This window comes from Diospyros lotus, chromosome 8, assembly GCF_014633365.1.
Source record: "Diospyros lotus cultivar Yz01 chromosome 8, ASM1463336v1, whole genome shotgun sequence".
NCBI classification, from domain to species: Eukaryota; Viridiplantae; Streptophyta; class Magnoliopsida; order Ericales; family Ebenaceae; genus Diospyros; species Diospyros lotus.
Window position 1 is genome coordinate 1,236,388 of NC_068345.1, and position 20,567 is coordinate 1,256,954.

Here is a 20,567-nt window from a genome sequence, read left to right on the forward strand (position 1 = left end):
TTATTATAACAGAGTGTTTGCAAAGTAAACAACCTCCTTGTCACTCACAAAATTAGTGCATAAATGATGTTTACTTATTTTTGGAAAATGATACTTAGTTTTACTTTTATGGTCTGAATTGATACATATTGCACAATTGTTTAACATAACATTGTGAAATTGAAGGGTACATTAGATATTTTACATATTGCACAAACTATGAACCAATACTCAAATATCAGTGTACGGTGTACTTCTAATATACCCAGGTGGCATGAATATCTTCAAAAAGCTGGAACACAGCAAGCTGGTCACCATTATCAGTGGGGATGAGTACATGCCAAGAAGCTGATTCTGGTTTCCACTATGGTGTGGAAAATTCTAAAGAAACAGAAGCACCTTAGTTGGGAGAGAGACAGCCATAAGTTCTCTGATGGAACGTACATGAGAAGTGCAGATTCTCTTATTCATAAGTCCACAAAAGGGAATCCTCTCTTTTAAGGATCAAGGCACTGAGAGAAAGAAAAGAGGACAAAAGGGTTTATTTATTAGCAGAATGAAAGATGCCCAGGAGACTCTAGTCAACAACACAAACTCAATGGTGTATGTTTAAGTTCAGAACAGTGACAAGTCATGTTGTTTCAGGCTGAATCACTGATCAATAGAAGAATTTATTGATCTTCATGAGAGAGGACGACTTGGACTGCTTGTCATTGCCTAACCAGTGCTGCATATGGACTCCAATGGCATCCAAGAACAAGCCACTCCTGCCATGGAAGCCAACCACCTTTCCCTCAGTCCTGATAGAAGTGAAATATGTTCCAATCTCTTCTCCATAGGGGCCAAGTTTCCTCCTCGATGTGGTAAATGTTAGGGACCTTATGACCTTTGGTCCATTATATCCATTGATAGGACCAAAATATCCACTTATGCAAGTAAGCACTTCATCGGGGTGGTCCAGTTTTATCTGAAAAGCAATCATGGAAGAAGAGGACCATAAGGAAAACTATGACTGGTTTAGTTGGAAGGATAATCGACAAAGACTGAGATTAGGGTAAATTGATTACCGCAGTTACAGTTCCTCCACTGTCACCTCCATGTTTTACAGACCAAACAGATTGTCCACTTCGATCATACTCAATTTGTATTGAACAAATGACTTCTTTTCTACTCACGTATATTTGTTTGATCCCTGAAAACACTCCATCGTCCCATGGCCTCCCTCCGTCGCCACCCCATGGTCCTGTCTCACACTGGGCTGGTTCTTGCACCACCTTATATGCTAACTGAAATTTTTTTTAACAAACTCTAGTAAAGAATGTCATATTGCTATCATGTGCATGTACTTGAAAGTGACTAAACACATATAAAATTAGATCATTCTGTGGTACCTCATCATTGGGTCCTGGTCTTGGTAACGGTAGCTTTTTAGACCAGCTTGGCTTATCAGCCTGCTTAGCAGGAACTTCACTGTGACTAGAGGAACTGGATGGAGAGTGCTGCAGGGGTGCAGCTTTCCCATATAAAATTAGATCATTCTGTGGTACCTCATCATTGGGTCCTGGTCTTGGTAATGGCAATGCTAGCTTTTTAGACCAGCTTCGCTTATCAGCCTGCTTAGCAGGAACTTCACTGTCAGTAGAGGAACTGGATGGAGAGTGCTTCAGAGGTGCAGCTTTCCCTTCTACCATTTGACCTCCATTAGAGGAATTCAAAGGAGAGCGTATCAGGGGTGCAACCACCCCTTCTACCATTTGACCTTGATTAGAGGAATTCGAAGGAGGGCGTACTGGTGGTATTACCTTGCCTTCTACCACATGAACACCAATGGCATCAAGAAACAGGCCTTTCCTCCCATGGAACCCAACAATTTTTCCTTCTCTCAGTTTGGTGGAGAACTGCTGACCTCGTTCTTCCCCAAAAGGTCCATATTTAGTCTTCGTAGTATGAAAACTGAGAGACTTAATGACAGTTGGCCCCATTATCATAGCAGGTCCATAAAAGCCTGTTATGTGCGTCAAGATTTCATAGGGATAATCAAAGGTTATCTGCAAAAAATGATACAAAATATAACTTCAGGACCTCCAAGAATTGATAAGAAAATTTTATTAAAGGAGAACCGGAGCTTGATTTACCTTTTCAGATTTGAATCCACCAGTCCCACCATTTTTGCTTCCCCATATGACTTCCCCACCTTGATCATACAGAACTCTTATTGAAACAATTCCCACATTACGTGACAAATTAATCTGTCTGACACCTGTATAGACTCCATCATCAAACTCCATGCCACCATTACCACCCCAGGCTCCGTATGCCACAACACCTATGCTTTTTGCTGAGGGGGCATTCTCCATTGGTTTTGGAGCAGTTGAAGCAGTAAGAATCTGAATTAAATGTTATCAGTATACCATTTTGCAAAAAAAAATTATAATGTATACATATAAACAACTTGTTAGAGAAGATTATTACCTTATTATCCTCAGATTCTGAATCACTGAATTCTCGAGAACTAGAACTTTGCCTTGAGAGGTCCAGTGGCGAATGATAAGTGCGCTCATTCTTCTGTCTGAAGGCAACAACTACATCATAGTTGTTGCCAAGACTTCCACGGACTACAGAGTAGCCAACGTCCTCAGTTTCATTCGCAACATAATAATTAGAATGAACCAAAGCTGTTGAAGGGTATGGATTATGGCCAAGAGGCTCAAGATAAGCTCCAATTGCATCAATATACCAACCACACCTGCCATGAAATCCAACAATCTTGCCACCAATCATTGGGAATGAGAAGTATGTCCCGTGTTCAATCCCATATGGACCATATGTTTTCCTGTTACTTCTAAAAGTAAGTGAACGGACAAAAACTGGCCCCCATTCATTTATACTACCACAGTAGCCGTGGATTGAAGTCAGATACTCATCTGGGTATTGAAGATTGACCTGAAAAGTGTAGTAACATGAAGCGTAGTGCAATATTAAGTAATTTCTATGAAAAGCAACTTATAAACCAAATGCTGTTACAAACATAATAGTAATAATGTTCCTCCCTTTAAGTAAGAATGTGCTGTAGTTGCCTCTTGAGGAATACTGGAAAACGAAGAAGAATATGATAAAAAAGATACAAAGAAAATAAACAACCTTGTCAGTTTTATGGCCTCCACTACCCCCGTGCCTCTCTGACCACACTGAGATCCCTTTATCAATGTATTCAATCCGGATGGAATCCACTCCGGCGCCATGAGCTATCACCAATTGCCTTATTCCTGAATGCACTCCATCATCCCAATAAAAGCCATCTGGGCCTCCCCAAGGTCCAACGGAAATGATACTCTTCCCATAATACTCCATATTCTGTTAAACATCACAGTTAGTAGACCTCAAGCGGTTAGTCAACTAATTAAGCACTATAAACACAGCCAAACAAGATTTGTAGAATAAGCTATTTATGGAAAAATGAATACTACTTGTTACCGTATTTCAACAGTGAACGAAGACACAGAAGAAAGGCAAGAGAGGGGGGGAAGCGGGAAGAGAGGAGGGGAAGGAGGGAGGCAGATGATTGTTTTCTGCAGTGGATTGATCAAGTATAGGAAGGATTCAAGGATATATGAAGGACAAGGAATGTCACTGTACAGTTAAAAGAAGCAAATCAGGATTCCACTATGGAGGGACTGAATTGAAAGAGAAAGAATTGGATGCTCAACGACAAAGGAGATCTCCAATCAAAGTGATCTTTTTTGTCTCTCTAGAAAAATTCCATGCATATGTACGTTTTGACAGAATACAATATTCTGGAGTAGAAAAAAGACTGGTGCTGCACAGAATAATCGGGATTAGAAAAAAGTAAGACTGGTGCTGCACAGATGGAGAGCACACAAAAAGCTCAGCTCTTCAATGTAATCACACATCACAGGTTAATATTACTTCCCACTTCTAGTTCCCTAAAGGTGATTGGTGAGTTACAGTTCATGTAGCCAACCCCACATGGTGGGACTAAGGCTTGTCACGTTGTTATTGTACTTCTAATTACCCAAAAGCCTGCTATTCTTTTTGAACTTTTTTGCATCCAGAAACAAGAGCTCTTAAGCATGAATTCAAAGCGCAATACTTCATTTTGGGTGTCACAGCCTGTTCATTATGTGTCTGACAAGGATATGCATCAGGCAGATCAGCATACATGTCAAACATGCCAAATATCTTGTCCTAAATTTTATTGTTATTTTCAATTTTTTATTCATCCAGGGCATGCAATAGACACAGATGTCCATAAATTGGACAAACAATAGGGCATGGCAGGGGCAGGGTTCTGAATAGAATTCTTAAAATTGGTTTAGGGTAAAATATCATAGGCAAAAATTTTTGGATAAGGCAAAAAAAAAAAAAAAAAAAGGACAAAATTGAGGCTCGGTTTCATTCAAATGATAAAAATCCAGTGATGGGAGAGAGAAGTAGGACAGATTCTCTTTCATTCTCCCCCATCTCATTTCTTCTTTTTCTTACTTCCTTCTCTCATTTTCTTTCTTCTCTCCTTTTCCTTTTTCAACGAAACCATTCTTCACTCATTGCCTCTAGACAACCTAATTCCCTGAAAAATTACGACTCCCACATCCTACCACAAAACTTTAATCTCTACTCTTTCAAAAGTTTTCTTACCTCTTTTCTTCTTCTTTTTTATATATTGGATAGTATTCATGATATTATTATTATGGATTAAATAAAACCTTCATATTAGATTTGTGGTATTTTCTTTTAATATGTCTATATTGTCATTATTATTGATGGAGTAGGATTTCAAATTGGATTTGTGTTATTTTTTAATACTTTTATATCCTTTTGTTTAGCATGTTCATAAATATTACTAATAAATAATATATTAATAATAAAAAGGATTTTTCTTGGTGCACGTGCAATCATAGTTCCAAAGCTTAGTTATATCCAAGGGAACTTAGTCAAGCTCCTTGATTTTTTCTCTTTATTGTGGAGAAAGTTGAATGTCTCAGTTCTTGGGTCTTTTTGTCACTAGAAAACTGGAAAATCCAGCTTCACCATTTTTCTTCAATTTTATAGCTTCAACTTTATCATGTGCTATGAGCACAGCGCATCAAGATATATTTTACATGTCTATTATCATAGAGAGTGTACTGCAAAAGAGAGGATAATGGTTATTTTCCATTTCATGATTAAAGATTGGACATATCGGAAGGTGATTGTTTAACTTGCTCTTGATTTACCTGCTGCTCATCATCATGTAGGATTGAGCCTCATTCTGTGCTCTCTGTACTTTCATTTTTGAAGATTCACTCTTAAGATCATACAATACCACAAAGTGAAAGAATATAGTAAATTCTTATTCTCAAAAAATAACTTAAAGATATGTACTAATTGGATCATGTCTCAGGAAATAAGGGGCCTATGTGGCAATTGATAATCAAACCTAAAGAGAGCCTTGTTCTAGCCAAACCATGAACATAGGCACTGGCACACTGATAAGATTGTTCATTATGACCTGAATCCTGCAATAATATCTCCGCATGTGCTAAGACCATTTCCTTATTCTTCTCAACCTTTACATTAAAGTAGCCACCTGCCTGCTAAATATTTTGCCAAGTTCTCCAGCACCTTTATTGTAGAGTCGGAAGGCATTGAGGAGGTAGGCCTTTGTGACCATGGGGGTCTTGATGAATTTGCATAATTTCCATTATTAAAATTGAGGAATTATAAAATTTTGTAATTCCTCAAGCAAGGGCAATATTTCCTGCAACCAACTTGAAGATTATAACTCAAAATAACTATTGTATGAGGGGCCATGGTGCTGACTCTTAACTATGCAATAGTTGTGCTATCCAACTAAGGGTAATATCAAAATCTGACTATAGATCGTGACAAGGGTTGTCATAGTCCTAGGAGTGCAAGGTCCTGAGATGTGCATCCATTATGCGCCAACTTTGTGTGCATCGTGTGTATGCTTGGAGTAAAGTGGACTACTACTGAGCGCACATTATTTGTGCTGGTTGAAGGACATGATCTTGGGTTTGCCTAAGTCCTTGTTGTCTACATAGTTTAACTAGCATGGGTATACTTTACCTTCATCCCAAGTCTAGTTGTGCATGAGCTTGTAAACAGTGAGCAGTATCATATTCTTGGTCACATAGTGTAAGTTGCATGTTGGGCATTGCTTGGATTATGTCACCTTGAGAGAGTGCATATGACCTCTCTAACAGCTTTATGCCTTGCACCACATAACAGAATGTGCATGCACCCTTGATATAGTACTAATCAATGAGATATTTCAAACATGATAAATCCCAGTAATATGGAAGATTTTGCCCAAAGATTAATATAGAAGTTTCAAATAAACTAATCCAATAATGTAAAAGAGAAAGCAAAGTACAATTACAGCTAGATTTATCACCTTCGGAGTAGGTAGCAGAATACATCTTAACTTGAAGAAAATTTCAGCCCCTCATACTGGACTCCATACACTCCTAACCAATCTCTGAGAATTCTCCGCTGATTCTTGTCTTTCTTATTTACCAATAATCAAGGCATGAGCACTGCCCGTCTTTAAAATGGTGCAAGCATGCAGAATCGCTCAAATATATTTCACACCTGTGCACCTTAGAAATCAATTTGGCTGTTCTGTGGCAATCTCTACACATTCTAAGATTCTTCACAATCCGTATGCTATGAGATATATGGGGCGAGCCAATAAGGGAAAAAGCAATTGCAAGCTTTTCACTATGGACCCCAATAATTTCCTCCTCCTCTTCTTCCTCAATACAAAGCCCATCAAGAGGACCAGGCCCCCTAATTTGTCCTGCTATGCTTCTAACCCAAGAATATAGAATTCCTGAATTTGGTTTCGACAGATCACCTGCAGCAAAGGTGTGTACCACATTTTTAACTTCAATCATGCTCCATCCAAGAGATTCTTTAGTCTCATACACCTTACTGGGCTTTCTCACATGTAAAGAATCCTCAGAGATCCCACATAATGCATATGTCTGTGAGATAACCTTCAGAAGCAAGGCACTCCTTGGTTTTAATTCTAGTATTCTTTCCCTGGCATAGACAACTAATCCAAAGTTCCCATGGATCCTACTGGCAGTTAGTAAGGCACACCAAACAGAGACATCATTCTCCATGCACATATTTTCAATAAATTCAATTGCTTCCTTAAACCTACCTGAACGACCAAAGAGATGTACCATGGCCAAGCTGTGTTCCAAACATGGCAAAACATGATAGTCTTCAGTCATGCTAGAGAAAATTTGCTTCCCCTCATCAACCATTCCAGCAAGACCACATGCAGAGATATAACACACAAAGGTACCTCGGTTAGGTTTAAGCCCCATTTTTTTCATCTTGACAAATAGATCGACTGCAGCATGGGCACAACCATGCAAAACAGAACCGGCAATCATTGTGTTCCAAGTGATTACATCTTTAGTTGACATTCTATCAAATATGATTCTTGAATGAGCTATATTGCCTGATTTGGCATAAGAATCTATGAGAGCATTCACAACTGATAGTCCAGACTCTAAATTTCTGCGCAATAGACAACCATGGATCTCTTTCACTTTATTTGCAGCGACTAAATTTGCACAAGCAGGTAGTAGGCTCAAAATGGTAACTGAATTTGGACTAACACCGAGTGATTGCATTTGTCGGAATACCCCTAATGCCTTATTTTTATGCCCATTTTGCAAGTAGCCGGCAATAAGAGTGTTCCATGATGCAGTATCTCGTTTAATGGTTCCGTCTTTCTCCATCCGGTGAAACAGATCCAAGGCTTGATCCTCGTCTCCATTTTGCATGTAACCCGTAATCATCACATTCCACGTGACTACATTGGGTGCTACACCTGATCTCTGCATGTTCAGGAATAAATCATGGGCCATCCCGCAGTATCCAGCTTGGCAGTATCCTCCGATCATGGAGTTCCAAGTATAGACGTCTTTCTCTTCGATCATATCAAATGCCCGCTGAGCAGCTTCAAGTTTCCCGCACTTCCAATACATGTCAATGAGTGAATTTCCCACTAGCACATCTTCAGTAAATCCTACCTTAACTGCAATAGAGTGCAGTTCCATCCCCTTCTGTAAGGATTTAAGAGATGCACTTGCTGAGATTGCAGTCATGAGTGCAACCTCATTCGGTTCAACACCTGCCAAAAGCATATCCCTGAACAATTCCAATGCCTGACTTATCCTGTTATTTTGAGCAAGGCCTGAGATAATTGAAGTCCAACTGATGACATCAGGAACGATCCCAGAACTCTCCATTTCCTTCATTGCTTCTACAGCGAGCTCACAGTCCCCCAACTGGGTATAACTTGTTATCAGTATGTTCCAAGTTACCAAACCAGGTTCAATCCCATCTGCGCGCATCAAGTAAAACAGTCTATGTGCCTCTTTGATCTTGCCCTTTAAACAATACCCTGAAATAATCGAATTCCATGACACCTTGTCCTTCCCTTCCATTTTCTCGAAAAACCTTCTCGCGGAACTCAACCACCCACATCTAGCATACACAGACAAAATTGAATTGTTAACACGGTTTTCATGGCCCATTCCAGTTCGAATCACTATCGAATGTATCGACCTCCCCGTCTCAACATCCCCGCAATACCCACAAGCCTGCAAAATCTTAGGAAACAGAAAATCATCAGGTATAACGCCATATTCCATCATCGAATAGAACAATTCGACTACTTCCCTCCACCTCCGCTCTCTCGAGTACGCACCAATCATGGCCGACCAGGCGTATAAATTCCTATCGCGCATTTCATCGAACACTTTACGGGCGTCGTCCAAAGACCCACATTTCGCATACATGCCGACCAATTTAGTCTCAATGAACGGATCTATCTCGCTTAAAAGACCAATTTGGCTATGGAGCTTGCGCCCTAATTGAACTGAATTTGCACCGACGCAAGACTCTATCAAACGGCTGAATATTTGGGGGCTCACCTTGGACCCGCATTGCGCAAAGGAATCCAGAGCGGCTATCGCTTCGCTTAGCTGCCCATTCTTGCAGAGGTAGTTTAACTGTGCCTCCGTGGCTCTGTGGTCTAGTTTTACGGACACTGGTTTCTGGGTTTTCCTCAAAGAAATCTTGGGTTTGGAAGGCGCTTCTCGGTTGAAACGTGGTGGCAGTAACGGAGGGATCCACTTGTAGGGCACGGTCAGACCCTCCATGGCCGAAATTTTTTTCCCTTTGCCTTCCTCAGTGTATGCGTTAAGGATGTATATACGTGCACATCTGACTCGTAACGCCCAGATTGAAGAATGAATTGAGGGGAATAGACAACTTCACCAAGCAGAGATCACCTTACTGTTCTACGACCAATCGTGTATTGCCACGTTATCTCCAAGATTTTCTTCATTTGTATCCTCCAGTGTCTTGTTCTACAACTATAATTGCAAATGAAGTAAATCGGCCCCATTTAAATGGGCCCAATCCGAACTATGAATTGGCCCCATAGAGCCCGATGCATGGCCCGTCTGAGGGCCCAAAAGAGAGCCTGCTTGGTTAAGTTTACAGTGCCGAGGTGACCACGTGACATGACAGCTGGCGAGACGAGAATCTACATGGGAGAAATGACCGGGGGGTTAGGTATCGGACCGACGTAAACGGAACGGAGATCGGGGTCTGCAGTGAGAGACACAAACGGCGGATCAACGGCGTTAAGATCATTTGTTTATTATGATGCTTTTACAAAAATATCCTCACTTAAATTTAAATTTTTATATTGATTTTTACTTAGTTTTATGGGTATTTCTCAAATCGTTTTTTTATGAATTGGGCTCGATTTAGCGAGTTGACCCAATCTCCTGAAGTTCAATAGGCCATGCTCGAGCTCGTCAGAATAAAGTTACACGTCGCTGAGACCCAAGCTCAGACCACGGAACTAAGCGAGTTTCCAATAATACTTCCAGCTCACTAGCCTAACCAAGCGACCTCCCAGCGATGCTCCCAGCTCGCTGGCCTAACTATTCAGCTCGCATAGCAAAAAGACCACGGGACAAACTAGAGAATAATCGTGAACTAGACATTATTCTAGCTGGGTCGTCCTGGTCTAATCTGGCCCTACTTTCTCGACCCATTTCCTGGCCCATGTCAGTCTCATCCTGGTCCTATACCAGCCTGCACAATATCATTGCAGCCTCTTCTAGATATCCATGCGCCTGCCTCAGATCTCATCCTCATAAATGGCAGATCTCATCCACATTAATGAGAATTTCGTCGACACCATGTCGCCACCTGGGTATCTCCACTGGCACCGAAAACTCAATCGCATCACCTGCAAATGCATGATGCATGCAGAGAGGAAAATATCTCCTCCTCTTATATAAGTTAGCTGTGGGGAGAGAATGGTATGTTTTTTCTCTAACCTATTGATACGCAAACTTCTTCTTACTCTCTTACTTACTTGAGCGTCGGAATGCTTGTAGATAATGGCCATCGAAACGTTGACTGAATCACGTCAAATCCCTTGGTGTGCCTTCTTTTCTTCCCTTTTGTATTCATTTCATCAATACGAGCAAACAAATCACGATCGATTAATTCCCAACGTCGACAACTAATGAGTGCAAAAACCATTAAGGTGCATATAATACATATTGCTTTTAGCACTAAACACTTGTATTATTAGTAATAAATTTATTATAGTTTTAAAATATTTTTAAAACATATTTATCGTATTTTAAAAATATTTTTAAATTTTTGTATTAGAATTTGCTAATAAGGGTGGAAACCCGTTAAGGTGGGAAAAGTGTCACATGTCTTTATCTTTATCTTTTCTTCTGAACAATTCGAAAATTACATATTAGGTATCCTAGAAATCACTCTAATAAATCGCAGAAGAAAACTTTTCGAATATCACACTGTATTCATCTCATATCAAATTATATAAACATCAATCTCAATAACGTATACATGTTTATATATACATTTTCTCATTACTTGGTCCAAAAAAAGGTGAAATCGCTCGTCACACCTGACCTAACAGAACATGAGAGGAGGTTAATCATGGTGACCCAACCAGACACAGTGACTATACCCGGACTCACCGCGCACAAGGAGCCCCCTCTCATTTTGGAGAGAGGTACCTCACACTGTCGCTTGCGAGACTCAATTTTTGATCTTGGTCCAAGATTCATCACGAAAGACACTTTGTGCCCCTTTCTTGACCAACTGGACTGCCCATGTGGACCACATTTTCTCATTACTTTGCCTTACTAATTTTTTAAATATTGAGTGCTAACTTGATCCTTAAAGTTCACGTAGGGACAACAACCCTATTCTTATATTTATCAGAGTCCAACACATTGTGCTCCGAGCAACATCAATTTCTTAAATAAATAAACATTAGAATTTTGTATAAGATAATCATATATTTTGTTAATTATTTTTTTTTTTTGGTGTGTGCCTAAAACTCAATGTAAAATTAAAATTTAATTGTTTGTATCTTAAAATCAAATTGAATCAAACTAACCCAAATTAATTGATAATTTCAAAAATTGACTTTTAATTAAATAATAATCACCTATCACTACTTGCGTTGGACTTTCATTATGATTAATAATTTGAATTATGGAAGACCAATTATATATATTTGTTATGAATAATAATAATCACTTATCACTATTTGTGTAGGTCAGTTTGGGTCCGTTTTAAAGTTTGACAATTTTGATTATTTTAGTTTAATTTATTTTTTATATTAAAAAATTAAAATAACTAAATCTATTAAAATGTTCAAAACAAAGTCATTTTTATTTTTATTTTTTGCATTTTAACAATTTGGGTTTGAATGCCCACCCCTATTAGAAGATGCATTTTATTTTTTATTTTTTTATTTTTACCATAACCAAAGGCCCCACTTGTACAGCTACTAGCATCCAGAAAAGAACAAAACAGAAAAGCTTCAAAAGGCTCTTATGGCAGCCATGAAGACAAAAGGCAAAAGCTTTATTTTTTTCAACAGGTGGATGATACACAATAACGTTTGACATGACAACTCGGAAGCTGTAAACCTCTCTTGTCTCCAATCTTGCATTGCACCGACACCCAACTGCGAGCTGATTCTTTGTTTGGATGAACAGAGATTAAGCTGATAACAGCTAGCGGATCTCTGGTTTTCGCTCTTCACTCGAGCTTCGATCCATTCCCAAATACCCAGAAAGCAAGAGACTGAGAATCTCTAAGAGAAGAAGAGAATGGAGACTAATAACTCAGTCTCCAAGCTGTTCATTCTATTGAGCATTGGGTTACTGGTGAATGCTCTACTGGTCCACACTCTTGTGAGCTATGATAAGAAGGCCATTCTTATCAATGGGAAAAGGAGAATCCTCATCTCTGGCTCCATACATTACCCCAGAAGCACCCCTCAAGTATACATATATATTATATATATATGGATATATGTTTATGTATGGATCCATGATTTTCTGTGGGTTTTGATTGAATGGTGAAATGGGTACTTGCAGATGTGGGAAGATCTTATACAGAAGGCTAAGGATGGAGGTTTAGATGTTATAGACACCTATGTCTTTTGGAACATCCACGAGCCTTCTCCTGGCAATGTGGGTGCCTTTGGATCTCAATTTTCTCTGTTACACAGCTTCCTCTTCATCTTCAAGGCTTCAATGACTAGAAATTGTTGACTTTAAGGTTTATTGTTTCTGTCTCTAGTACAACTTTGAAGGGAGATATGATCTGGTAAGGTTCATAAAGGCTGTACAGAAGCAAGGGCTCTATGTTCATCTCCGCATTGGACCTTATATTTGTGCAGAGTGGAATTTCGGGTAACTTCTCTTTCTTTCCCTGCCTCAGAGACAGTGAATGCTTGATTTTGGGTTTTTGTTTTAAATTTGTTTTCTTGATTTTCTGAAATATTGTTCAAAGTTTCACCGTTTTTGGTGCAGAGGGTTCCCTGTATGGTTGAAGTATGTTCCTGGAATCAGCTTCAGAACTGATAATGAACCCTTCAAGGTTTTTCATTCCACCCAGCTCACAACAATTTAGGAAAAACAAAGGGAAAAACAAAAAGGCTGTGTTTGGTATTCTGTAATTCTGTTCTTTTTCTTGATTCGGGTTTCTGTCGGATTTGGAGGAAATTCTGGTTGCAGACTTTATAATTAGGGCTGGTTAGCAGAAAAATATGATATTTTTTATGTTTCTGATCTGATTTCGTAATGTGAAGGCGGCAATGAGAGGGTTCACCCAGAAAATTGTGGAGATGATGAAGCGTGAAAACCTGTTTGAGTCCCAGGGTGGTCCAATCATTCTATCTCAGGTAAAGGGCTGGCTTGGCCTTTTCTTTTCCTGTTTGGCATGATAGAAAATTTAGCTTCCATGTAGTTCTTTGAATAGAAAACACAAAATTATTCGACAACTTTGGTGCTATTTGGTGTTATATGTAGATTGAGAATGAGTATGGCCCGGAGGGGAAGGTTTTTGGAGCTGCTGGTGAAGCATACATAAACTGGGCTGCAAGTATGGCTGTTGAACTGGATACTGGAGTCCCATGGGTAATGTGCAAGGAAGAAGATGCCCCCGATCCTGTGGTGAGTTATTCACTTAATCCTCCTCTTCTATTGGATTCGCATGAACTCGACCAAAACATCACAACAACGACAACGATCACAAGCCTTAATCCCAGTTATTGGGGTCGGGAACATGACCAAATCCCAGTTATTGGGGTTGGGAACATGACCAAAAAGACCATGAAACTAGTCCCCTAGTTGAGTTTGCAAGGCCATATTCATTCTGTTCTCAGTTCATAAACTGAATTCAGCTTTAGTTGCAAATAGACTCTAATCTTCCCTATCATTGCAACAGATAAACACCTGCAATGGCTTTTACTGCGATGGTTTCGCGCCTAACAAACCTTACAAGCCCACCTTGTGGACCGAGGCATGGAGTGGCTGGTAAATATGATCTTTGGCATCCACCACAGTTCTTCAAATGTTGAATCCATGAAAATGGAAGGTTTTCACTCATTGATATTCTTTTTTCGCTTGGCTGCAATTACAAGGTTTACAGAATTTGGTGGCCCTCTTAACCATCGACCAGTTGAAGATTTGGCATTTGCAGTGGCTCGATTCATACAGAAGGGTGGCTCATTTTTCAACTACTACATGGTTAGTTATCTTTCATGGCTAGGTCTCTTGGTCTCAGCTTTTCGATAAATTTGAGCTTCTGTGCTCCATTTTACTTCTGCCAGTACCATGGAGGAACAAACTTTGGGCGCACGGCTGGAGGACCCTTCATCACAACCAGCTACGACTACGATGCTCCAATCGACGAATATGGTGACAAACTCAGCTCATGCCAGCACAACTAAACATGCTAATTTCTGAATAAGTTTGAAACTCGGGTTATATATATATATATAGTCCTTGTTGCTTTCAGGTTTAATCAGGGAGCCTAAGTATGGGCATCTGACAGAGCTCCACAGGGCCATTAAACAATGTGAGCAGGCTTTAGTTTCTTCAGATCCAACCATTACTATATTAGGAAGCTCCCAGCAGGTGACTAGTGGCCTTTTCTATTATTGGTTTCCTGTTTCCAACATACCGTTCTTGACAATAGAAACTCAATCAGCCATTCCTTTCTAGGCTTATGTTTTCTCTACAGAGAATGGGAATTGCGCCGCTTTCCTCTCGAATTCTGATAGCAAGTCTGCAGCCAGAGTTATGTTCAATAACTTGCACTATGATCTCCCCCCTTGGTCCATGAGCATCCTACCCGATTGCAGGAGCGTAGTCTTCAACACTGCAATAGTAAGTGAACCTCTGTGCTTTTGTCCTACCTCCTTCAAACTCATCGGATCAAGCAACTTGAATCGTAGGCTTCAAACTGTTCCATTAGCACGTGCAAAAGCCCATGTTTCCATATTTTGGAACAGAATCAAGTTACCCTGCACCAATGTTATTGTTCTCTGATTGTTAAGGTCGGGACTCAAACTTCTGGGAATCAAATGTTGCCCACCAATTCGGAGTTGCTTTCTTGGGAGACTTACGATGAAGATATTTCTTCTTTGGAGGACAATCCAACAACAACAGCTGTTGGGCTGCTGGAGCAGATAAATATCACCAGAGATAGCAGTGATTATCTCTGGTACATAACAAGGTGAGCCTGATGTTTAAGACTGTTTTTTGGATGCTCAAATGCTTCCCCCGTTTTATCAAGAAACTGAAATCCAATTTGCTTCCATCTCCAGTGTTGATATTGGTCCATCTCCGTCATTACTGCGCGGAGGACAAAAACCCACTCTGACAGTGCAGTCAAGAGGCCATGCTCTGCATGTCTTCATAAATGGACAACTTTCTGGTATGATTCGAATCATCGATCAGATCGAGCAAAATCCAGTACATTTTATGCTGCATTTGCTGGTTTACTTTCAGTATAAATTTGTAGTCCATTGTTCATCACAATAAATTGTGTCCATACAAGTGCAGGCTCAGTCTATGGCACCAGGGAAGCTATGAGATGCAGGTTCACTGGACCGGCCAATCTGAATGCCGGGATGAATCGAATTGCACTGCTCAGCATAGCAGTTGGATTGCCGGTTAGACACTGCCTTTGAATCTCATTCTCCATGCCAAATTTGACTCAAAAAGATGAACCCAGTAATGGCTTTCGGTTACTGACCAAACTTTCCTCGTTTGCTGTCGAAGAACAATGGAATTCATTTCGAAACATGGGAAACAGGAATCCTCGGCCCCGTACTGCTACGAGGCCTAGACACTGGAAACAGAGACTTGTCGTGGCAGAAATGGACGTACAAGGTTAGATAATCTCCAAGCCTCGGCTTTGTCATTGATCGTATGGATCCGGAGGCTGAGTCCTGATCTTATGACAGGTTGGCTTGAAAGGGGAAGCGATGAATTTGGTGTCTGCAACTGGAATTTCATCGGTTGAGTGGGTAAAAGGAGCACTCTTCGCGCAACCGCAGAAGCCCTTGACATGGTACAAGGTAAGAGAAGCGAAGAAACCTTAACCTTCGAGCTGAAGTTAGTTCCACAAGTGGAAGTCATGAGCCAGCTCTGTACTACTTGCAGGCTTATTTCGATGTTCCGAATGGGGACGAGCCATTGGCACTGGACATGCGCAGCATGGGAAAGGGTCAAGTATGGATCAACGGGGAGAGCATAGGCAGATACTGGACGGCTTACGCCGCCGGAAGCTGCGGTCTTTGCAGCTACAGTGGCACATACAGGCCCCCCAAGTGTCAACTTGGTTGCGGAGAGCCAACTCAGAGATGGTAAATGCTTTGGCTGCTTGGTTTTGTTTGATCCAACATTGTTAAAGATTTAGAGTTTGTTATCAATCTGTTCCTTTTTGGGATTGTGATCAGGTACCATGTTCCAAGGTCTTGGTTGAAGCCGACTCAAAACTTGCTGGTGATCTTTGAAGAAGTAGGTGGGGATGCATCCAAGATCTCACTTGTGAGAAGAATAACTGGGAAAACCATTTAGGTTTATCAGTGACTTGTTATGTTACTGGGTTTACCCAGGATAACTCTCTTAGAGAGCAACTATATAGTGACAAAAATAAAAATATTTACATCTTTCGTTACTATTTATATGATACATCTTTTACTTATTGCCCTTTAATGCAAACACAAAACAGATAGGGTTGGAATAATACAAATTAATCTAGAAATTAATTACAATTTTTGGTCTATTGAACTAGACCGGACTGAAAATCATCAGTTGGTCCCTATAAGTGGATCGAGTACGGAATTAAAATTCAAGCACTCTTATATTTACTTCTATTTATAGTTGCTATTGTCAATTATTTTAATAATAATTATATAATAGCACTTAACTTAGGTGTCATGACTAATTTTGAAAAGTTTAAAAATTATTGGGCGAATTTTAAAGCTCGTGAGGTGTTCAAACTAAAAAGCCAAAATTTGAGAAATATACGATTAATTTACTCTTTAATTTTAATATATAACACCACCAAGTTCGTATAAAAAAAAAAAAAAGAAAGAGAGAAATTAATAATAGCAAAGAGACTTACAAATATATGGGATGAACAAAGAGATAGAACAAACTATTAATAACAAAAGTAGTTGTGAAAAACTAGACATTGTGTGGACAAACCAGAATTGTATGTGTGGATAGAAAATAAGAAAAAATTATCCTATATTTAATCAAGATAATACCATTCCAATGCTTAAATTAACAATAGATTCAATGAATTAGGATAGTAAATGAGCCAACCCATTCGCGAGCAGTTTTGGTGCATGGCTTTACAAAAATTCATTTGAGTTGGTTGGTTAAGATAAATAAATTGAATTTAAGATTAATTTTGAAATTCAATTTATAAACGACTCGATATTGAACTCAATAAATCTCGACTCATTAATTTTTTTACAATCTAAGTTTGAACTCAAGTTAAACTTTAAGGCTCAAGTTGTACTTAGAAATTGGTTCCCGAATTGTGCTTGAGCTGAATGACAGTCGAACTCGATTTAGTCGAATTGTAACCCTACAATGAATTGAGACTCTATAATAACTATAATGAATTTTGTACATTTGGCTTTTTTTTAGAGATTTTTATATAACTTTTGAGATAATGATAGTGATGAAAACATGCAGCTCTGTTTATATTATAAAAAATTAGTTAATTCTCTCTTAATAATTTAAAATTTGGTTGAATTGTAATTGCTAAATAGATATAAATTACCTTAACTTAAAATTATAAAGATTAAAACACGATGCATTAAGAAAACTTAAATTGTCAAGATTTAGGTTTATTTACTTTCCAAATGTTAAAAATTATCTCGAATTGAAGGCTGTGTTCGAAATTTTCTCTTCCTCAAATAGTGATCTTATCTTTGGGGGGGCAAAATTTATTTCAGCTCACTAGGGAGTATGCTTTGATATTACATTTCCTTTGTCTGTCTTAATTTCCTTGCAAATGTGTTGTATCTGACCAATCTAATACCATCAAAGACTGAAGGTTGACTTTTTGACGTGTCCCGATTAACAAAGACAACGGTAATTATCTATTGGCCCATCATCAAAATAATTCAATATTTTTTAAAAAAATTATAATTATATTAAATTCTTTTAATTTTAATAATTAGATCCAAATTAAAAAAAGTGTTCATGCTTTTATGTCAATAGTCAAATAAAAATATTTATATTTATAAAATACACATAACATGTAAAAAGAAAAGGAGGAGGAGGGTTGTGTTAGGTAGCCAACAGCCAACGTAAAACTTAGTCGAATCCAAAACATGAACTCTAGACAAATTATGAAAAATCGTTTGGGCGTGGGCGTAACCCTTCATAGCGACGCGCTACACTACCCCCGTGTAGTGACAAGTGAGCTAGGGCCGCTGCATCGGCTCCCGGATGTAGTGATAAATGAGCAAGGGTTCTCGCATTTGCGTGGACGGATGTGGGTAAAGAAGCTAGTCCAAAATCAAAATCAAAATCAAAACCAAAATCAAAATCAAAATCAAAAACAAAATCAAATTCAAAGTCAAGGCCAAAAACAAAATCAAATCCAAAGTCAAGGCCAAAAACAAAATCATAGATTAAGGATTGGGTCATGGAACATAGGAATATTAACAGGCAAAGCTATGGAAGTGGTGGATGTGATGATTAGGAGAAAAATTAATATTATGTGCCTTCAAGAGACGAAATGGGTAGGGAAAAAAGCAAAAACTTTATCAGAAACTGGATATAAAATATGGTACACAGGAACTGATCGAGCGAAAAATGGAGTGGGGATTATTATAGATAAAAGCTTAATAGATGAGGTAGTGGATGTAAAGAGAATAAGGGATAGGATTATTATGGTGAAAATTAGTTTAAGAAGAATGACTATGAATATCTTTAGTACATATGCACCACAAGCGGGGTTAGGTGATGAGATAAAAGAAAAATTCTGGGAGGACCTAGAGGGACTCATACAAATGATACCAAGAGGAGAGAAAGTGATTATAGGAGGTGACTTAAATGGGCACGTTGGTAGAGACGGAAATGGATATAGAAAGGTACACGGAGGGTATGGATTCGGGAAAATTAATAATGAGGGTAAATCTATCCTAGATTTTGTTATGACATATGGGCTCATTATAACCAATACTAGGTTCAAAAAATGGGACGAACACTTAATCACATATAAAAATATCACCTCAAACACCCAAATAGATTACTTCCTCATGAGACAAGAGGATCGGTTATGTTGTAGGAATTGTAAGGTGATACTGGGAGAGTGTTTGACTACTCAACATAAACTTCTAGTACTTGACGTCTAAGTAAGAAATTGGAAGAGAAAAAATCACATAAAACAAAATCCAAGAATCAGGCGGTGGAATTTAAAAGGGGAGAAACAATTAATCTTCAAAGAAAAATTAAGGGATAGAAGGGAAGGGAATGGAATGGAGAAAGACAGACAAACCAAATGTGGAAAGAAATGGTTAATGCTCTGAGAAGCACGGCAAAGGTAGTCCTTGGAGAGACAAATGGTAGAGCCCCTAACCTTAAGGAGTCTTGGTGGTGGAATGAAGAGGTACAATTGAAAATTAAAAATAAAAAAACTTGCTATAAGGCGGTATATCAATGCAACAATGAAGAAAATCAAAAAAATTATAAAGAAGCAAAAAAGGCAGCAAAAAGAGCTGTTAGTGAAACAAGGTCAAAAGCATATGAGAATCTATATAAACGACTTAATACAAAAGATGGAGAAAGGGATATATATAAATTAGCTAAAGCAAGAGAAAGAAAAACACGGGATTTAAATCAAGTGAAATGCATAAAAGATGACAATAAAAATGTTTTAGTAAATGAGGGAGCAATTAAGGAGAGATGGAAGGAGTTTTTCACAAAATTATTCAATGATGGTGGTGACACAAGAGTTAGGTTGGGACATCTTAGTAACTCCGAAGGGAATGTGAGCTACACATTCTATCGACGCATAAGTTCAAATGAAATAAGGCAAGCATTAAAAAAGATGAAAAATCATAAGGCAGTGGGACCAGATAATATACCAATAGAAGCATGGAAATGCATGGGAGAAGAGGGCATCTCCTAGCTAATGCAACTATTTAACGCCATCCTTAAATAAAAAAAGATGCCAGATGAGTGGAGGAAGAGTACTTTGGTTCCTATATACAAGAACAAAGGAGATGTTCAAAACTGTGAAATTATAGAGGAATTAAGTTAATGAGTCATACCATGAAACTCTGGGAAAGAGTAATAGAGCAGAGGCTCAGAAAGGAAACAAAGGTGTCAGAAAATCAGTTTGGTTTCATGCCTGGTAGGTCAACAATGGAAGCTATATATTTACTGAGGCGTCTAATGGAAAGGTATCGAGATCATCAGAAGGACCTACATATGGTGTTTATAGATCTAGAAAAGGCCTATGATAGGGTTCCTAGAAAAGTATTATGGAGGGTTTTAGAGAAGAAATGAGTCAAAATAACCTATATACAAGCCCTTAAGGACATGTATCATGGTGTAGAGACAAGGGGATATTGAACCATTTACAACTACAATAGGACTACATCAAGGTTCTGCACTAAGTCCATACTTATTTACCCTAGTAAT

At 38.8% G+C, this 20,567-nt stretch overlaps 2 protein-coding genes across 5 annotated transcripts; one reads left to right on the forward strand and one right to left on the reverse strand.

Moving 5' to 3' along the window:
* Positions 1-420: 420 nt before the first annotated feature.
* LOC127807469 (jacalin-related lectin 3) lies at positions 421-9,304 on the reverse strand. Of its 4 annotated transcripts, none has more exons than XM_052345339.1 (7): positions 6,395-6,543; positions 3,121-3,333; positions 2,452-2,922; positions 2,115-2,366; positions 1,371-2,027; positions 1,047-1,265; positions 421-946 (listed from the first exon to the last, which is right to left on the reverse strand). In XM_052345339.1, exons 2-7 carry the CDS (start codon positions 3,328-3,330, stop codon positions 638-640), a joined length of 2,118 nt encoding a protein of 705 aa, XP_052201299.1. In that variant the 5' UTR covers positions 3,331-3,333; positions 6,395-6,543; the 3' UTR covers positions 421-637. The 4 variants fall into 4 exon arrangements, 3 of the variants coding, with proteins under 3 accessions (XP_052201299.1, XP_052201300.1, XP_052201297.1); XM_052345340.1 differs by lacking the exon at positions 6,395-6,543 and adding an exon at positions 3,454-3,599 and having other exon boundaries at positions 1,527-2,027; XM_052345337.1 differs by lacking the exon at positions 6,395-6,543 and adding an exon at positions 3,454-3,599.
* A 2,636-nt stretch (positions 9,305-11,940) lies between these two features.
* On the forward strand, positions 11,941-16,599 carry LOC127807470 (beta-galactosidase 3-like). Its single transcript, XM_052345341.1, has 18 exons — positions 11,941-12,380; positions 12,477-12,572; positions 12,682-12,794; positions 12,915-12,981; positions 13,193-13,285; positions 13,413-13,556; positions 13,831-13,919; positions 14,027-14,132; positions 14,216-14,303; positions 14,404-14,522; positions 14,610-14,774; positions 14,945-15,123; positions 15,215-15,324; positions 15,453-15,562; positions 15,672-15,782; positions 15,857-15,970; positions 16,056-16,258; positions 16,352-16,599. Exons 1-18 carry the CDS (start codon positions 12,207-12,209, stop codon positions 16,470-16,472), a joined length of 2,202 nt encoding a protein of 733 aa, XP_052201301.1. The 5' UTR covers positions 11,941-12,206; the 3' UTR covers positions 16,473-16,599.
* The last annotated feature ends 3,968 nt before the right edge of the window (positions 16,600-20,567 follow it).